This window comes from Enoplosus armatus, chromosome 1 (assembly GCF_043641665.1).
Source record: "Enoplosus armatus isolate fEnoArm2 chromosome 1, fEnoArm2.hap1, whole genome shotgun sequence".
Classification (NCBI taxonomy): Eukaryota; Metazoa; Chordata; class Actinopteri; order Centrarchiformes; family Enoplosidae; genus Enoplosus; species Enoplosus armatus.
The window spans coordinates 27,229,463-27,248,895 of record NC_092180.1 but is presented as its reverse complement, the minus strand read 5'-3'; the positions used below and the strand labels follow the sequence as shown (position 1 = coordinate 27,248,895).

The 19,433-nt window shown below is 42.3% G+C and overlaps 1 protein-coding gene across 1 annotated transcript in view; it reads right to left on the bottom strand.

The window, feature by feature from the left end:
* The window catches only part of LOC139283424 (neural-cadherin), a 263,675-nt gene that overhangs the window by 58,076 nt on the left and 186,166 nt on the right, over nucleotides 1-19,433 (bottom strand). The window contains exon 27 of the mRNA XM_070903433.1: nucleotides 11,768-11,982. Coding sequence (XP_070759534.1) covers nucleotides 11,768-11,982 — 215 coding nt within the window. The remainder of the gene's footprint in view (nucleotides 1-11,767; nucleotides 11,983-19,433) is intronic.

The window sequence follows — 19,433 nt, the reverse complement described above, 5'->3', positions numbered from 1 at the left end:
TGTTGATTCCTAATGTTTGTGTGCAATAACGTTAACCCCACCCTCCCGACTTATTTAATGCCCTGGATCTTCACCTTGAGCTACAAGAATTAGGCGTTGTTGAGCACATGAGATGCTGCTCTTCTCTAATTGCCTTGTCAAGGCTGCGATGTGCCTTTGTGATGAGTGCCCCCATACCTCATTATGCTGCCTCTCATATAGGCAAAAAAAAAAAAAATTCAAAACCCTAACAATGTCATTTTTCAAGCCACAGCAAGTGCAAGTTTGTTGTTGGCCTCTCTTTTCCTCTCAACTTTTCTTCTATTACCTGCAAGTTGATTTAGCCCGCTCCAGCTGCAAGATGAGTTGCTGCTGCACTTCAAGAATAATCCAATTAATTTTAATATATTGGCCAGGGCCAGACAATCAACCGAAAAGGACAGAGTAAATTCGATATATATCAGTTAAATCCAAAGCCTCCTCCTTTGTTTAACTTAAACATTGTCGCCTTAAGGCTCTACCTCACTCCCGACACATCTCGGTAACCTCATTCATTCCCTTTCGCATTTACTGTCCCGACTGGGACCCTTTACCTTTTTTTTCCCTCCTTTATCTCGCACATGTCAGTCTTTCACTTTCCATTCTTTAAGGCCACCCCCTCCCCACCCTCAAGGGAATTTCCTTCTTTCTTGAACCCCAATGTGCACTAATGCTATCACCCCCCAACCCTCCCTTTACACCTGCACCGGGGCAGTCAGATATATCGGAGCTGGCAGCACACTCACAGCCACACAGGACAGATGTTCATAAACGCATGTGGACATGTGTCTGCTACATGTGGGTATGTAAACATAGTGCTTTTATCCATTCACGTACACATTCACACCGCTCCAACCGGACCTGACCGCCAACCCTGTGATCAGTGGACGCCCCGGTCCCACCTCCTGGGCTGCAGAAAAGTGCACGTGCACACTCGCCCAGATTGACCAACCAATCGTCTGGCGCGGCTAAGGAGCCTTCTTGTAATGATTGACGTGACATTTTCCCCAAAAGACGAAGCAAGTCTTCAGTCTCAAAGGAGGAACGCGGGGGAGAAGTGAAGCAGCAAGTAGAGAAAGAAGTGGGGGGGGGGGGGGGTAAGAGTCAGAACTAAGGCACGAAGAAGGACGTGGAGGAGAGATGGAAATGGAAAAAGTAAGATAGAGGAGGGGAAACAAGAGAGGCGACTTACAGAGGGAGGATTAGGAGCAAGTGCGATTGAGCACAAAGCTGGGAAGAAGGCCAAGTTGCAAGATGGCAGATGACAGGTGCGATGATGGACAGGGAGGGGAATAAATGAGAAACGAACAATGCCGACGAAAACAACAGGGAGAAGCAGAAGGTGATGAGCAGGGAAGAACGTGATGACGGATCAAAGACGGGACAAATAGAAAGCAGACGGAGGAGGCAAAGACAGAAAGAAGTCCTCGAACTTCATCAGAGGAATGACAGTCACGTTTCTTTGTTGACTGATTGATTTATTCATGTGTACATAGTATTTGTTAAGGAGCTAAATATATTATATCGAGTACAGTCTAGACCTGTTATGATTTGGTGCTGTATTAATAAAAGTGCAATTGAATTAAACAGGCTTGCAGCAATTAAAAGTGTGTAAGTTCAAGTGTAAGGGGTTTTGTTTCCGACAGAGAATGTTATGAACTTGAATTATTCATCAATGATGCCTCCTGAACCTGCAATGAAACTGGCACAGCTTTTTACCAAGTGCTGTCTTTGTGTTACCCAGAAACTATGAATACTGCAACTGGAGGCCAGATAGATCATTGTCCGTCAATTACAATCCAATAAATATCAGTAACCAATGTTGTTACTGTTAACGCCTTCAACCGGGCTAAATGAATGGGACACATATAGCTGTCCTATTCGTGCACGACTGAACAAATGTTAAAAGGAACCTGTAGGAGAGAGCCCTGAAGACTAAAACCAACAATGAATGTATCCTGCTAACACAAGGCTTGATTTAGCTTATAAGCCTCAGTGCCTCCAACTCTATTTTCTCAACAGCAAGAGGGAGGGGAAAAGGAAAAAGGGGTGGGGTGGGGTGGGGTGGGGGCTCTGATGCAGGAACAAACATTTGTTCCAGGTGTGAGTTCTGGGATAAAGTTTATGTGTACTCTCAGGGCTGCAATCGCTACGGAGGCACCACTCTGATCTGTTGGATCAGTGTTGGGAAACTGGTATCACATCAGCACCCATTAGGCACACACGCCAAGAGTTCTAGGTTCTGGAGTCTTCTTCTTTTTTTTTTGTGCCGGTCTCACATAGCAATTTTACATTTCACTGTGATTGTACCTTATATGTTTACATGTGACAAATAAACCTGATGGATTTATTGAATATATGATTAACAGAAGTTTGCTGCCTGCTGGATACATTTAGAAATAAAATGCACATCCTTTTGCATTATTATGCATGCTTAGGTGCATCTGAATTATACCACATATTTTAAAAATAATATCATATAATAACTTCTTGCGAGAAAACACCAAGCAAATATTAAAAGTAAAGTGAGCGCAAACACTTGGCAGCGTTATATTCTTAACGAATGATGAGGCACACCAAGCAAACAGCAAAACTCCAACAAAGGGCGAAACTGGAATGACGACCAAGGAACTGGATGGATATATTTCCAGAGCCAGACATGTTTTCATTTGTAGAGATTGCAAAGCAGGACTATTTGTATCAGTGTACCAATCTGGTATTAAAAATGCTACGGCATAAAAACACGCAGGTTATTGTTCCTCTGGCTGAATAACTGCTGAACTTCTCTTCTGTTGTTTTGGTAGAGTTAAACCGAAGCGAGTGAAAGAGCTACATGGAGACATGCAAGCAGAGGCCTTTAAAGAAAAGAATGTGAGAGGCTAGCTGGGAGTGCAGCAGGCTGGCAGGCCAAATGGGAGCGTCTTCATATGGGCCGGCACGCCTTTTAAATGCTCTGGGTGTACTTGGGCTAGGACAAAACTTTGCTCTTAAAAGGGCTCGTGCACACGACCAGGCTTCTTTTCAGCTACTCATACTTAATTCATTACCTCCTAGTCCTCCTAGAGAGAGAGAGAGAGAGAGAAAGAGAGAGAGAGAGAGAGTATGGGAGAGTTAAAGTGTGTGCTTTGTGTGCAAGGAGAGCCTGAACTCCCACAGAGTTTGGGGGGTTCTTAAATATGAAAAATGTCCTCCTTCTTCTGACAGCCTGAGGATACACAGGAGTCAAACTGAGAGCATATGGACTGCATAAACAGCAACACCAATCACACGGCTACACACATACACCCACCCATCACCCACGCGAGCGGTCGCATGTATATATATATACGCTAATGCCCACAGAAGTCAGCCTGCGATGCGGCAAGGCGATGCAGCGGGAGTGCTGCTCGTATAAATGATCTGTCAGCTAGCTAGCCAGCTCTGCGGCCTGACGCATATTGGATCTCCGCATTCAGGAGAGGCTCCTATTTGAAAGCTATTTCAGTGCAAAGCTGTGGGGGGGGGGGGGGGGGGGGGGGGTTAACCGCAACAAAAACAGCTCTGTGGAAATTGAACGTAACGCCGAAGTGAATCGGTGTTCTTCCATGTATGGTCTTTATTCATTACTCCATCCTCCTTTCGGATTGTGGCACCATATGAATAAATATCCAGCTAAGTGAAGTCTTGAGAATATGTTCCTTTGGTTCAAGGGAAGAGTCAAAAAGGCAAACACACACTCCCGTCAATCCTTATCTGACCCCCTGCCGGCGAAGATTTTCCGTTTCCGCAAAGGTGCTGTAATTACACAAATTTAATTTGTCTTGTTAATTTGTCTATCGATCGGACAAGCGCTGGCCTCTGGCTGGTCATCATTGCATTTGTGTGTGTGTGAGTGGGTAGCAGGTCTAAAGCTCCCAGCCACGTTTGTCATTTGTTGTGGATCTCGCTGGACACAAATCATTACTCAGACAATTCATCTCACTAATACAGATGGGGTCTAAGTGTGGCATTGCTGATCAGGCCAAGGCTGTCACGATGCAAAGTGAGCCAGTTATATTGTGTATCTGACAACCTGCACAAGCGCAAGAAGGAGGGATGAGGTAATTATTGGTTTATTTGCTGGACATTATCTTGGCTGGGCACAGTTTTTTTTTTTTCCCGGAGTCTCCTGGAGTGTCCAGGAAGTCACCGCACCCACCAAGAATTAGTCCAGTCTACCACTGGACATAGTCAAACTAGCAGTTTCTCCCGTTTCCAGTCTTTATATGAGCGAATAAGTGAAGTGAACTTTACTTTTAAGGTATCAACTCCAAAAAAGAAGCACTGGGTATAAGTAAAATTTGGATTTGGATTAATATTGGATTTAAAAAATGCATTATTTGGAAACTGAAGCTAACTGAGCTAGCTGTGCCAAAAACAGTCAACAAAATGGACCAAAAATCTGTTTGAACATTTTTCGTGCCATATTTGCAAAAACACTCATGCATGTTACTGCTTAGGGCCGCCGTTTCCATATCATTGATATTATTTAGCCTATATCACAAAATCCTTCATAATTGAACGGAAGCAGACATTGCTTTTTCTTAAGCAGAGGTGATTTGTATTGCTGTGAATTTCACCGATGGCTTCGATTGTATTGTATTTCAATAGACCGCCACACTGACATGCACACACGTATGCGAAATGTCAGGACAAAGAAACCCCCCATATGTCGTACTTGTAATTACCTCTAGGAAACAATTTGTTTATATGCAGTAAACAAAAAATGTGTATGCTCGATCAGACATGACTGGAAGGTCACATAATGTTTCTTTCACGCAGTAGCTCTGACAGTAATAGAGGTATAAATACCTACTGTAAGTGTATTACAGACCAGATCACCACTGGGAAACACCCTCAGGGGGTGGCACAGATGGTAGTGACAATGTCTTGTGAAAAATGCAATGTCAAAATGGTGTTCACTGGAAACCTTTGGGCCATAAATATACCCAGAGACGCATGTTAAATTAAAACTGAATCTTATCTTGAGCCACATGTTGATCGCAGCCATCTCTGTTTCATCCTTCCAGCGCTGCAGCCATGTTTTTTAAAGGACACAATAAGAATTAAAAAAAAATCACCTCCCGTGGTGTCGGAGTGACAGCCGTTCATGTGCTTGATATCACTGGTGGGAGCATTGGTGTGCGGCAGCAGCTTTATACAAACAACTGAATATTCATTAGAAATTTTAAGTGCCAGCGTTGTTGTTAGCTGTAAATGCCAATTAGCTCTTATAAAGTGCTAGTAGTTGATAATGGTTTCCAGCCAAACTAATAATAATGCCCAGGTAAATAAGTATGCAAGTACGTTTTTGCTCTGAAGGGTTGGCTGCATATTTGCATTCTATGATGCTGTTTAAACAGCAGACTCCATATATAGCAATCAAACTAACTGATTTACCGAAAGGCGATACAGTTCCTATGAAAAGTCCTGATAACTTTCTCAAGTGTTTGCACACAAAAGCCGCTCAAATCAGGATGGTGCATTTGCGTTTGTGTGTGTCATAGGGTGCACTCTCTCATTGAACTCTTATTTCAAAAGGTTACTCCACCATCATGAATAAAATATCTCTACAGTATTGTTCAGTGAAACTAACTATTGTTCTTTGAACTGCTGTTGCTTTTGTGCCGGGAATTTCGATGCGCTCCATGCATGAGAGCTTAGCTCGGAACAAACTGACCATGAACTGTTAACCAAGATGTCCTAAGCTCAAAATGCCTTTATGGAAATGTAAGGCTTCACAAATTAATTGAAAAAAAAACAACATTTACATAATGGCGAGGGAACATCCAATGTTCTGATCTTACCTAGAACACCAGAGGTCAGCTTAGGTATGGGTATTATTATGCCCTATATGCGTACACACCAGCTGTGTGTTATAACTATGTAATCTCTTCTCCCCCAGCGGCCAAAGATTGGGTGTTGTACACAGCCATGTTCCTAGTGTGTGTTTGTGTGTGTGTATGTGAGTGCCTTACACCTTCTCTGGCCTACACAGCAGGGCTGGCTTTGGTACAGCTGCCCTGCGGCAGGATAAAGGGTTGAGTGGGCGGCTTTGGAAAAGCAAACCGGCATCTCAATAAAAAAGCTGATGGTCTGTGTGTATGTGTGTGTGTGTGTGTGTGTGTGAAGCATTAGGGAATATGATCGGGCTCAGTGGGCAGCATCACTTAGCAAGGCTTAATAAGAAGGTGAACAATGTCTCGCACATACACACACGATACACACACACACGATAGCGGGATGGTCAAAATGAAAACTCTGGAGGTATATTACTGGCTTCTCATGTGCCACTTGACATTCATAAATGAAAAAGCAGTTCAGGTTGTAAAACAGTCTCCTTTGCAGCCACCTGACATTTCTTTTTGTCCTCCTCTCTTGCCTCTGTTCCTTCAAATCCATATTTCACCTCGCCTTCCATCCAACTCCCTCTGAATCCTGAAACTATTATTGTAATACCCTTTTCAAACTACACTTTCAACTTGAAGTCATGCCACGGGAGCAGTGCGTTCCGCCTCACATTATCATTTCCAGCGCAGCTCTTGAATTCACAAGACATTCATGTCGGGATGAGACCTTCCGCATTCGGTTCATGACGTGTTTGATTTACCCCACTTTGTCTGATTCCTCTTGTAATTACGCATCAATGGCCCTCTGAGCATCAGCGTGAGCAGGGGATGCTGTGAAGCTGTGTTCTTAGGTTGAGGTTGAAAAGCATTTCCTGTTCCCTATTGCCCCGCTAATCCTATTTAATCAAAAAAGTGGTTTTGCTGTTTTCGAGGAGATAAGTTCAGATTCTGGTCAGGGACACCAACTCTAAGACACCTCAACGTCCTTAAAATAAACAGTGGTTGTGCTTTTTCCCTCCTGCTTTTCATCTTTGTTCTTTACGTTATTTGCTCACAGTTAAACTGATGATTGCGGCTCGCTCTTATGTCTGAAAACCAAATAGGCATGCAAGCTTTATTAGTTATGTTTTATTTTGTTTTAGTTTTGCTAACTTTTGATCCATATATACTATTATATATAGTAATAAAGTACTTATATATATATATACTATATACTTATTCATATATTATATAATATATATATATATATATATATATATATATATATATATTATATTCATATGTGCCTCAGTTGAACTTTACTCTGTTTCTGTCTGTCTCACTCTATCTCATATCTGATGCTTTAAAATAATCTGTACTTTGTATGACTAGTGAGGTATACAGTTTGTAATATATGGGGCTAATATTATCCTTTTTATTAAAAAATCAGATATTGGCCATTCAGTGTTGCTCATAAAAGATATAATGGAGGTTCATCCCGGACTGTGGCTGTTGAATATGTTTTTTTTAATAATATTTGTACACCAGATGGCTTTGTGCATTAGGTGTCCAAGGAAAATAAATCCTTTGCTGTGTTGTGTGGGTGGATTATACTTCACAGTCTAGAAAAAACAATGTAAAACCTGCCTTACCGTAAAAAATAAATAAATAAATAAATGGTATTAGTTGTTCAAGAATGGTGGTTGCTCAGGAAATGACAAGACATGTCACTTGGTTTTGGTAATTTGATTATTTGCATATTTGTAACATCTCTAAAGTACAAAATAAACTAAGGCGGGTCCTGTATTATTATTAGCTGATGATGTGGACCCATGTTGTAGAGGGGCCTTGTCTCAAAATGTTTCAAATCGTATTATTTTAGTTTATACGTCGCTCACACGCAGCATATTCCTAAATGGAAAGGTTGTAAATACATAGAACAAAAACTTTTGTTTAATCAAACAGTTTTACACACAGGAAACCTGGTACCAGTTTGTATTATTACAGCACTTGAGCACTGGTTACTCTCCGGGTCTTCAGGCAAAAGAAGCTGCCATGGTTAGTTTTGCTGTATGCTCTGCACTTAAGGGGAACTTGGAAGTGACAGGCCACATACTACATACACCATGCACTGACAGTAGTATGTAGGTGTTCAATAGGGGACCAACAAATACAGCGCATTCCTAAAGCATTCAGGCCCCCGTTATGTTGCAGCCTCATGCTAAAACCTTTTAAAAGTTTTCCCCCTCATCAATCTACATTCAATACCCCATAATGACAAAGAAAAAACTGGAACTGTACAAGTACTCAGAAACATGATTGTGACAAAATTAGCTCAGGTGCCTCCCATTTCTCTTGATCATCTCTGAGATGTTTCTAGACCACCACCACCTGTGGTAGATTCAATTGAGCAAAAACCAAGCCATGAGGTCAAAGGAACTGCCTGCAGAGCATAGAGGCAGGACTGTGTCGAGGGAAGGCTACAAAACAATATCTGCTTCTGGGCTTCATGGCAGAGTGGCCAGACGATAGTAGTCTGGAACCATTTTCGGTTTCCAAGGGGTGTTATCAATGACCGCAGACCAAAATCCCATTGGATGGACCTACAACCAATTAGAGGGTGGACTGATGCATCTGCCAGAGCAAATAAAACATGAGTTTACAGGTTTGTTTGGTTCCCAGGCTAAGACAAAGCCTCTGGCTTGGAGTTTCCAAAAAAGAAAGCACCTAAAGGACTCTCGGACTGTGAGAGTATTCTCTGATAAAACCAAGATTGAACTACTTGACCTCAATTCTAAGGGTCATGTCAGGAGGAAACCACCTGTGCATCACCTGTGCAATACCATCTCAACGGTGAAGCATGGACTGGTCGTTGTTGACGGAAAGCTGAACGGAGCAAAGTACAGAGATACCCTAAATGAAAACCTGGTTCAGAGCACTCAGGACCTAAGACAGGGCCCAAAGGTCACCTTCCAACAGACCAGGAGCAGGAGTGGCTGTCCTTGTATGTCCTTGAGTGGTCAAGCCAGAGCCCGGACTTGAACCCAATCGAACATCTCCGGAGAGACCTAAAAATAGCTGTCCACCGACGATCCTTGGTCAACCTGACAGAGCTTGAGAGGATCTGCAGAGTTGAATGCTTGTCGTGTCATACTCAAGAAGACTTGATGCTATAATCTCTGCCAAAGGTGCTTCAACTAAGTACTAAGTACTAAGAGTTAAGGGTCTGAATACTTATGTCAATGTGACATCTCATTTTTTTAAAATACATTTGTGTGTAGAGTAGATTAATGAGGGGAAAAAAAAAATTTAAACATACACTGCCTCTGGGCCCCAAACAGGTCAACCCGGCCATCAGATCAGAGTCACAAATACTTTATTGATCCCGGGGGGGGGGGGGGGGGGCAATCTCAGCGATTACACTGTTATTATGACCAGTAGAAGTGATGGCCTAAACTTGATTACAACAACCCAAGTTGTAATCAACCAGAATGATCCTTTAATACTATTGCTAATGCTAATGCTAATGCCGAACAATAGTCATTATTGGGCATAGAGATGGTCAAAATTCAGCACAGAGATTACTGGCACAAATTATCAGCAGCGTCCATCCACAAATATTGGAAAAGGCCCTCAACATATCAGTTTATCATAACACTGGTACATTGATAAGACTTGCATACATAAATACTTATACATACTATAATGCAGTCATATTACACTCCAGCACAGTCTACGCTTGCCGATGGATTCGTTACATGCAGTAGGTGAACCTTGAAACAAGTTAATTAGAGCGCTAAATATGTACAGCCTGACTCTAATTACACTCTGCAGTGACAAATCACCCTTAACTCCACAAACCCATTAACTCTTTAGGATCCAACAGCACACACAGGCTGGATTTCAGATGCACACAGGCCCTCTGACAAATCAAATGAAATAATTCCGGATTTACACTGCCAACCTGCTTATAACACACATCGGGGCCTTCACACACACAAATACACAACACGTCCGGCTCTCCAGGCAGACCTCACCTCCCACACATATTACTTTGGCAGTGATGGAACAACAGCATCTTTCCCAAGAGAGAGGACCAATTCAAGGGGAGAAGTAGCAGGAGAGACAAGGAGGCGTTAGTCTCTCAGATTAAAACACTAAATATACCGAGATGTACAAGACATTTTGTTCTGTTTCTGTCTGTCTATAATTCCTGCCTTCCGCCCTCAGTTCAACAAGCTTTATTGTCTTCAACATATTGTCTTCAACAATATTGCCACAGCAACAAAAGTAAAGAACACTGTCCCTTAAGAGCTAGAGATGTAAACCTGCCGAAGCTTCGTTGACACACATTCTCTGATGTATCTAGCCGAAATTCACAGTATGCCTCATAGTGTGTAGCGGGAGTGTGTGTGTGAGTGACTGTCCAGTGCACATCTTTTCCCTCTTTTCTAAATTAGCATTTGCGCAAAAGAAATTATGTTCAAATGGGAATCAAAGTAATACAAATAAAAATGCATGCAGTGACAGCTTCAATCAGATCAAAATCAACGTGTGCAATTGTGTAAGAGTGACTGTTACTGCCTAATCCTCAGGACGTGGCAAGTTAATACACACAGGGAATTAAACCTGAAATAGATTTGCTAACGGGAATATCATTTCACACAGTTCATTTGAAAGACATTTGTAGGGCCGACTTCTATCTCATAACTTCCTGCAAACCATTCCTCTCTTTTGGAGTACACTCAGACGAAGGAGGTTAAATAAGAGTGGATGGTGCAACACAGCTAAGCTATTATAGCCTCCTCCATTTTGAACTCTCTGGTTTTCTGTTCCCTCAAAGGTCAGCACTGTCAAGACTGCTTGCTATTGGTGCAAATTTGCATGTCCAAGTTAATTTAGATTGATTTGCATTGGGTATTCCATTGGGAATTTATTTAGCCAGTTTAACGCTGGTGTGACCAGGCCTTGACACTGTAGTCCAGTCATTCCCAACCTTATTTTTCCAGAGACACCCCTGCATTCCTATCAGATGAACTAAAGTGCCCCTTCATCAACACCAACCATTATCTTCCAAATGTTCCAATAAATTGATTTTTTCACTTGATGTTATTTAACGCCATTAATCATAAAAGCTGCAGAATCTGGTTGTTTAAACCATTTATTGATTACTTTTAGCAGAGTACTTTTAATTTACCTTTAAATCCATTATTTTTAGCTAACTATTTGAACTGTTTGTCACTTTTAACCGTTCAGATTCATTTGCTCGCTGGCCAACTAGTTTTGATGCACTCACAATCGCACAGTGTTCAGGTGTTGCAGCAGACTAAATATGTGGATGGGATTTTTTTCTTAATCAAATCATAATTTCTGTCTTTTTTTCAAATTAGTGGAGTTACTCTACGTTTCCCGCGTACCCCTGGAAACGGCAGAAGTAGAACCACCGCTGTAGTTTGATTCTTTGGAGTAGAGCTGATGATGCCTCCTCCATTTCCCATTCTTCATGATCCTCCCACACAGAATCGCTCCACACTTTTTTTTTAAAACGTTGCAACACAGCATGAAGTCACGTGATTCTTCAAGTATTGTCATCTGAGATAATGCTAAAAGGCTGGAAAGATATAATTGATGCACTGTTGCTATTGCGGTTCCTCAAGACAGAGAAGATACAGTTGATTGAACGCTCCCTCCTCTGCTTCTCTATCTGCTCTCATTACAGAGCTTTTGGCCTTGTACTCATTTTCTGTTCTGAGTACATTTACCTGCTGGTCTAGGAAGGTTGAATTAATTAAATACAAAGTAAAAGTAATTTCCTCTATCTCATTACAGTTGTCCTCAAACAGTGAGTAATTTTGAATCAGGGCCAGATGAAACAAGTTATTAAGCTTTTTGATGTCTCCTACCTATGGCCATGAAGTCCTCGTGGTCCCAGGCCTGCAGCTGGGCTAATGGACCGCTGTACAGCAGCAGTCCATCCGCAATGTCCGTGATGAACTCCAGCGACACGTGGCTCTCGAAACAAGGCATCATGGGAGGAAACCAGGCATAGCCGTTGCCATGGAAACTGTGCTTGTTCTGCTGGCACTCAGGCCCCTCGAACTGAGCTGGGCATTGGCACCTTGGAGAGAAGAGGAAATCAAAATTACATGAAATAGTGAAAGAAGAAAAAAATATTTTTTTTGTGCTACTCTTGATAATTTGGTTTCCTCGACAATTTGGTTACTTTTTTTGGTTTAAAAAATACGAGAGCCCTCTATATAATCACAACACTTTTGTGATTCCAATCTCCCTCCCCCTGTTTTGAACCACTTAATGCATTTTATTCTTTCAACATTTTTTTTTTCTGCAGCCAGTCTCTTTAAGTCTAGTTGCCTTCTCCTCTCAGACAGCCTCCCCCCTCGGCTATCTCCCACTCTCACTCCGTCTGTTTCACAGATGCAGATGTTCTCATTAGAGGCAAAACCACAGGGAGAATCACTGCATCACCAGGAAGCTCTCCTCTCTGTATTTCCACACATCCAAGTACTCATTTGTCCCATCATTTCCTGCCAAAATAACCTCTCACCTCCTCTTCTGATCTAATGTAAATTTTTGCTACATATTTGATCTAACACTGATTCTAAACAAACAAATCAAGTGGGATATTTCCAATTGAACAGTCTGAAATTTTAAAGAAATGATTTATTAACATTTGACTATTTTGTGGTGTCAAAACACTCTTGGAACCTCTCTGGTGCCCTCCCCCATGTTACAGGAGCACACAGTTTCCAGCAATAGGGTTGTACAAAAATTGTCTCAAAATGTGGTAACTGCATTGCACAGGATGAGCACTGAGCTCCATCACATCAAACATTTTCATGTTACTGTATGTAATCATTCCAAATAGGCCTCATGATACAGTACATGATGCATTAAACGTGTTTTCATTCTCACTATCTGCTGCCATGTTTTGTTGTTATTTACTTGAATGAATAGAGAGGTCCATGCAGACGTTTATGCACGCAATAATGCCACTACTGCAAATACTGTGAGACATTCAATTTAAGCAGCAAAACTGAAAACTGCCTGTAATAATATTTGGCGGGAGAAGGAAAATATGTTGTTAATTCCAGGGGAACTAGATTTTGGACTTACTTGCAGTAAAATAAAAATGCCTTGAGATATTTGATGGAGCTCAGGGCTCACTCTGAGGACAGCTGCTTCTTTCCAAATGATTTGAGTAGATAAACATGGAATCTCTGTGTTGTAGTTTACCTGTCTGAAGTGCAGAATGTAATTTACGGTTAGATCCTGATGCAGTGATGGGACTATTAACTGACCATGAATAAGTAATGAAGTTACTGCTGCCGTGCCACATGAGTAAAAATGCGCACAGCCCCATTATTAATTTGGAGACGCCTGTATTGTTATATGTTATGGTGCATTACAATCCTGCACCTTTTATGAAGCCCAAAAGACATTTCAGCGTTGAAAAGGACTGAATGGAGCACAATGAGAAGCATATAGAATCTATAAAGAAGTTCTTGCTGTACAGAAAGCCTGATGGTTTATCATTGGTGTTTTAGATTGCTAACAATTTTATCTACTACACAGGACAAATCTAACTATGCTGTCTGCAATCACCAGTCATCAGGTGGATAATAAAAAATGCATCACCAAGAAGCAGAATTAATCGAGAAAATGTCAAATACAGTTCATCAGCAATAGCTGTTTTTTAACCTTTTGGAAATGCGTTGAGGTGGATTTTATGTTCAAGGATCTGCACATACCCCGAATCATTTTCTCTTATTTATCTGATTCTGAATATCCCTCCTTTCATAACTTCCCTGTTAAGATTAGATTCAACTTTATTCTCATTGTCATTACACGTACTGAGACAATGAAACGCAGTTTAGCATCTAACAAGAAGCGTGTGGGGTGGGGGCCATCACTGTGGTGCAGAGTTTAGCAATGGGACAGCTGAGGGGAAGAGGCTGTTCCTGAACCTGCTGGTCCTGGAACAGAGTGTTCCAGAGGAGACAAATGGGCTTTCTTCAGTCTCCTCAGGAAGAAGGGACACTGGTGTGCCTTCTTGACCAGGGTCAAAAGTGTTAAGGGTCTAAGAGAGGTCTTTGGGGATGTGGACTCCCCGAAACTTAAAGCTGGGGACATGCTCAACCTCTGTCCCGTTTATACGGATAGGGGTGTGTGTGTGTGCTGCCTTTGGTCTTTCTCAAGTCCACAATGAGCTCTTTGGTCTTCTTGGTGTTGAGGGCCAGGTCGTCGGCGGCGCATCACGCTGCCAGTTGCTGGATCTCCTCCCTGTAAACCAACTCATCGTTGTTGTTGATGAGGCCAACCCCCGTTGTGTCATCTGCAAACTTGATAATGATATTGGAACCATGTACAGGCATGCAATCATAGGTGAAGAGGGAATAGAGGAGAGGACTCAGCACGCAGCCCTGTGGGATGCCAGTGTTCAGGGAGAAGGTTGAGCAGGTGTGGTTGTCTAACCTAACATACTGGGATCTGTTAGATAGGAAGTCCAGTATCCAGTTGCAGAGAGGGGTGTTGATGCCAAGATTACCAAGTGTCAGACCTCAGTCAGCTGCCCCACGTCCAGGGATGCCATCAGGGCCAGCAGCCTTACATGCATTAATCCTGCTCATTGCAGCACACAGGTTGGTGGGGGAGAGAGTGAGGGGCTGGTGGGAGCACGTCCTTGATGGCTGCCTCCTGGTTGTCCCTGTCAAAGTGGGCATAAAAGTTGTTAAGGTCATCAGGGAAGGAGGCCTCACTGGTTGGGGGGGGTGGTGTAGGCGGGTTGACGCGCGTCAGAGTTGTTGTTGGCGTGTTCCTCAATCCTTAGCCTGTGCTTGGCCCTCTTGATGCCCCTCTTCAGGTTAGCCCCGGGTGGACTGTAGGCCTGTAGAACCGAGGATCCATAGGAATCCATGTCCATGTGAGAGTCTAGGGTGGCCTGAGTTGCACACATACTCCAGTCTGTGTGTGTTCAAACTGGTGCAGTAGTCAAAAGTCTGCCCCCTCTGGCAACACTTCAACTGTTCTCGCAGAAGGATTCACACATTTGATAAGCGGTGTGTACTTGGGGATTAGGAACAGTAAGAGGTGGTCAGACTTTGTATGTTGCTGTAAATATGGTCTAAGGTTTAATAGCTGTTTACGAATCTAATGAGAAAGTCTTTCATTCTTTCAGCGTCATAAAAATTCCCCTCACTCAACCCACCTGTTGTTAGCAATTATGAAATATACAAATTACACACACAGTCTCCTCCCGCCGACTATACAAACAAACACACAGCTCAGAGAAACAAGGTATTTCTCCAGGGCAATTCCTCTGCTCTGAATACATGACTTCTTCATTGGTTTAGGTTATCCACACTTCAACTGCTTCTCAAGATATTCGGAGTTTTAGCCCTGTGGATCCTGCAACACCGCACAAAGATGTGTGTTTGCAAAATCATGTGCATGCATAGATACACACACACACACACACACACACACACACACACACACACACATCTCATTGGTGTTCTGTAGACAGCTCATTTCTCATCTGAGGGTTAGGGTTAGTTCCTTCGTTCTCAAGCTCATTTCCCTGCGTCTGCTCTTGTCCAGGATTGAAAGAGGACAGATGAATGCGCACATACACACACACACACACACACACACACACACACACACACACACACACACACACACAGTTGGAAATCACACAGCGCACGTACAACACGTGCAAATAAGAAACGGACACGTAACTAAAGTGCCTTGAGACACAGAAACGCGAGTAGACAAACAAACATGTGAGGAGAATGCTAATGTAACATACAGACAGAGGAATAGAGAGTAAGTATAAGAATATGTAAGTATGTACACTATCACAGTTTATCAGATGAACATAATATGGAATGACAAATCACAGTTTAAACCTATTCAATCTAGCCACTGAGGAGACTGCAGAGGGCCCAAAGAACAGCGGTCTTCCCAAAATATATTAAGAGCTCGATTTCAAGCACCACTCAACAATGATCCAGAGTCACTCACGCTGTTCTGGACTGGAAAATAATAATTATATAAAAATATTCAAAATCGAAAGGCATTTGGGGGCAAAAAAGACGAGAAGGACAGTTCTTTAAAGTAACCCGGTTCGTTTCACTCACTCGCCACCAGCGACTCTTTTGGTTCTTCATTTCTATAACCCCCCCCCTCCCCGCCCTCCAGCTTATAGATGTGTGCAAGTTTGCTACATATCCACTGTGTTATTTTATGTCTCGAATCAGGACTGCGTGGCCATAGTGGAAGTATGTGACTTAACATAAAACATAAGAGTCAGAAAGCATTAGCCTCAGTTTAAGTAGAAGTGCCAAACAAGGGAATAGAAGTTGCGACGCACAGCGTTTTCTCCACACCCAAAAGTCCTCCTGTTTTGGCTCGTTGGTAACAAGAGCCGGACTGACCTCCTCCCTCCAGGCTGGTCTTCAACTTGACCTCAAGCAACATCGTTTTTTTTTCTAGAAGTCTTTCTTTAAGTTTCTTTTGTTCCTCGCCCAACTTCCACACGCAAATCAACCTTTTTTTTAACAAGCTTCTGAGTGCCTCAATTCTAAACTGAAGAAGTATTTCGCGGTTTATAGTGTCAACGGAGCTACTCAAGCCTCAAGTTAGTGTAGCCAGATACATTTTATACATTTATTGTTAAGGTTTATCTCACCATTTAAGATATTTTATTAATTTGTTTATAAGATTTAAAGTTGTTTTACTGCTAAATTTTTTTTTTTTTTTAAATACTTAGGTTCAAAGCCAAGTTTGAAACCTTTGCTCTGTTCACATAGACCCATAATTTATGGTGGCGTGTATGAGTGTGTATATGATTGGAGACACAAGGAAAACCATCCCCATTTCCCCGTCCCTGTATTTCCATTTTGGCAATTCTCTGAGCGTGAGACAATCTGAGACATAGTTTTAGTCACAATGCCCAAGCCCCCCAATCCTCTTAAGGCAGCTTTGTTTTGCTCATTCGCTGTCTGTCTGGGAATTTTGTTTGCTTAACGTTGGACCGGGAGCTGTAATCCCACCCCACAACCCCCTCACTACCCTAATCTCATTATTAATCCCAGTGCCTCGATTATCTGCATGTTCTTCCTTCAATCTTGGGCCATAATCTGTTTGTGTGTGTATGTGTCCGGGTCATATCTGAAAGCCTCTGGAACAGAAAACAATCCTGCAGCAATTCTATTTTGTATTAACTCTTATCTTATCTACATGTATTATTTCTTCTCCGGTGCTCTTTCTTCTTTTCACCTCTTCTCTCCAGCCATGTTCTTTCACCACTTATGTTCCTCTGGTCTCCTTTTCCCTTCTTTATCCCCTGTTTTCTGTCTTTCCTGTTTTTATTCATCACTCCCCTCTCATAGGTCTATTCTATCCTCATTTTCCACCCCTGACATCCTGTGTCTCACCTTTTCTCCTCTACCTGGCCTGGGGAATCACACAGCAGATGTTACAGAGCTCAGGCACTGTCGTGTGATTGAAAATGTGACAATCATACAGCATCTGTGTCTCGGGCATTTTCTGTACTTTACTTTGGTGGAGAGGAAAGAGAGGAAGGTCTCTAAGCCCACTTGACATGTCCAGGAGAGGAAGGGGAGGACGTTTCAGGATGGGTGAAACAGTCCAAGCAAAGGTCTTGCAGTGTCCTCGCATTTTGTGAAGCCTACAGTGTAGTTGACAGCGTTTACAAATTTCAGTCTCCGGAACATTTTTTGTACTCTTTGTCATAGATTCTCCAAGTCTCTGGAACTCTACTGGACGAAATGAACAGTATTACTCCCTCATTTGGTGTTTTGATGGTGGTGGTGGTGGTGGAGAGCGCTGTAAAACACGTTGCTCCAAAATCTCCCATAGATCGGGAGACCGTGGCATATCATTTTAATCATTTCGAATCCGAATACGTTATTCGGGAAAGCACAGATGGAACGCGATGGAAACAGATAATTCTTCGACCCAAAGTTGCTCGTTATTATTCAGGAAAAAAAGTGGGACTCTACATGTAAGGACTATCATTTTAAAATCAACTGTGCAATCAAAACAGTGAGTTTCAACGGATTTGGAAAGTTTCAATAAAAGCAAAATGCCAGATTCTTATGGAAATAGAAATTCACTGGAATAGGAGAATGAACTCAAAGATATTTTATAAAATACCACCAGGGATAAGACAAAGAACCAAACTGGAATAACAACTGAATACTATGATTATGTTCAATAATAAAGTCGGGAGCTCTCACAAATCAGATGCCAGCTGTACAGAATGTATGAGGTTATAGCATAATTGGAAAACGTTTGGCAGAATGACTAGAAGAATACCTGATTCACACCTTCATTTTGTGATTAGTTCTCTGGCCTACGAGACAATCCACCTTGTTTTTGAGGGGTGTGTGTAGCTATCAAGTATTGTGAGCTAGGTAATTAATATGCAAAGCAATGCAACATTGTTTGCAGATTAGATTAACAGGGAGAGTACATTTGTGTAATCCAGGGATTATGTCTAACGTGGATCCAGCCAGTCATCCTGCTCTGGTCCAGTGGTGAGCCACATTACACACGGGCTCCAGCGAGCCAGACTGAAATCCTGCCCTTTTCACTCGGTGCTTCTAATTAAATGCTGAAGCTGAAGGGTAAAATTAACTTCTGCAAGACGTAGCAAGAGAGCTTAGCGGACACGTGTGCGATGAGGCTGTGTGTTCAGAGGGAGCATGTATGTGTGCGTCAGGCTGAACAGGTACTGTATGTCTGTGTTTGTGCTTCAGGACTGAGTATTTGAACATCTCAAGCACTGAACACCTGTAGCACCAGCTGCTACTACGATTCTTTTTTTTTTTTTTTTTTCTGTGATGTCTAAATTCTGCCACGGTCTGATGTATATGTGTGTGTGCTTCCCTGGTTCCCTGCCAGCGTGAGGCAAATGTCGATGTTCTTCGTCACATTATCACTTCAAAGCTGAAATCTGTAATTAATTTCAGTCGTGGTCATAATTTTATAGCATCTGCTTGGTTAGGTGTTGTTAGACGTCAAAGTCAAACTGAAAAATGAAACAGTGTCATTTGCTGCTACAGCATACAGATCTGCTCTGTAAATGACATGGTCCATGCTTTTTTTGAAAAATAAAATCACTACCCAAAATGGAGAAATTTGTACTTTATACTGTATTTGATTTCATGACAGCGCCACATGCCTGTGCATATACCAGTGAGATTGCTGGGAATGAAATCATCTAATTTCAAACTTATTTGCACAAAGCAGTGCTGGTGGCAGTAGATGACCTCAAAGATTCCGCTGATTTATGTACAGACATTGTGAAGACAGAAGCTACTTTGGTGATCCACTTCTCCTGTCGCGCCACCATGAGGTTGGCATTTGTGGGTTTGGCTGAAATGTCTTGACATTTAGTACAGACAGTCATGTACCCCACGTAGGATGAACTGTAATAACTTTGGTGATCCCTGAAACCTTTCCTCTAGCGTCAACAGCAGGTCAAAATCTTAATTTGTCCAGCTTCAGCTTAAGTACCTG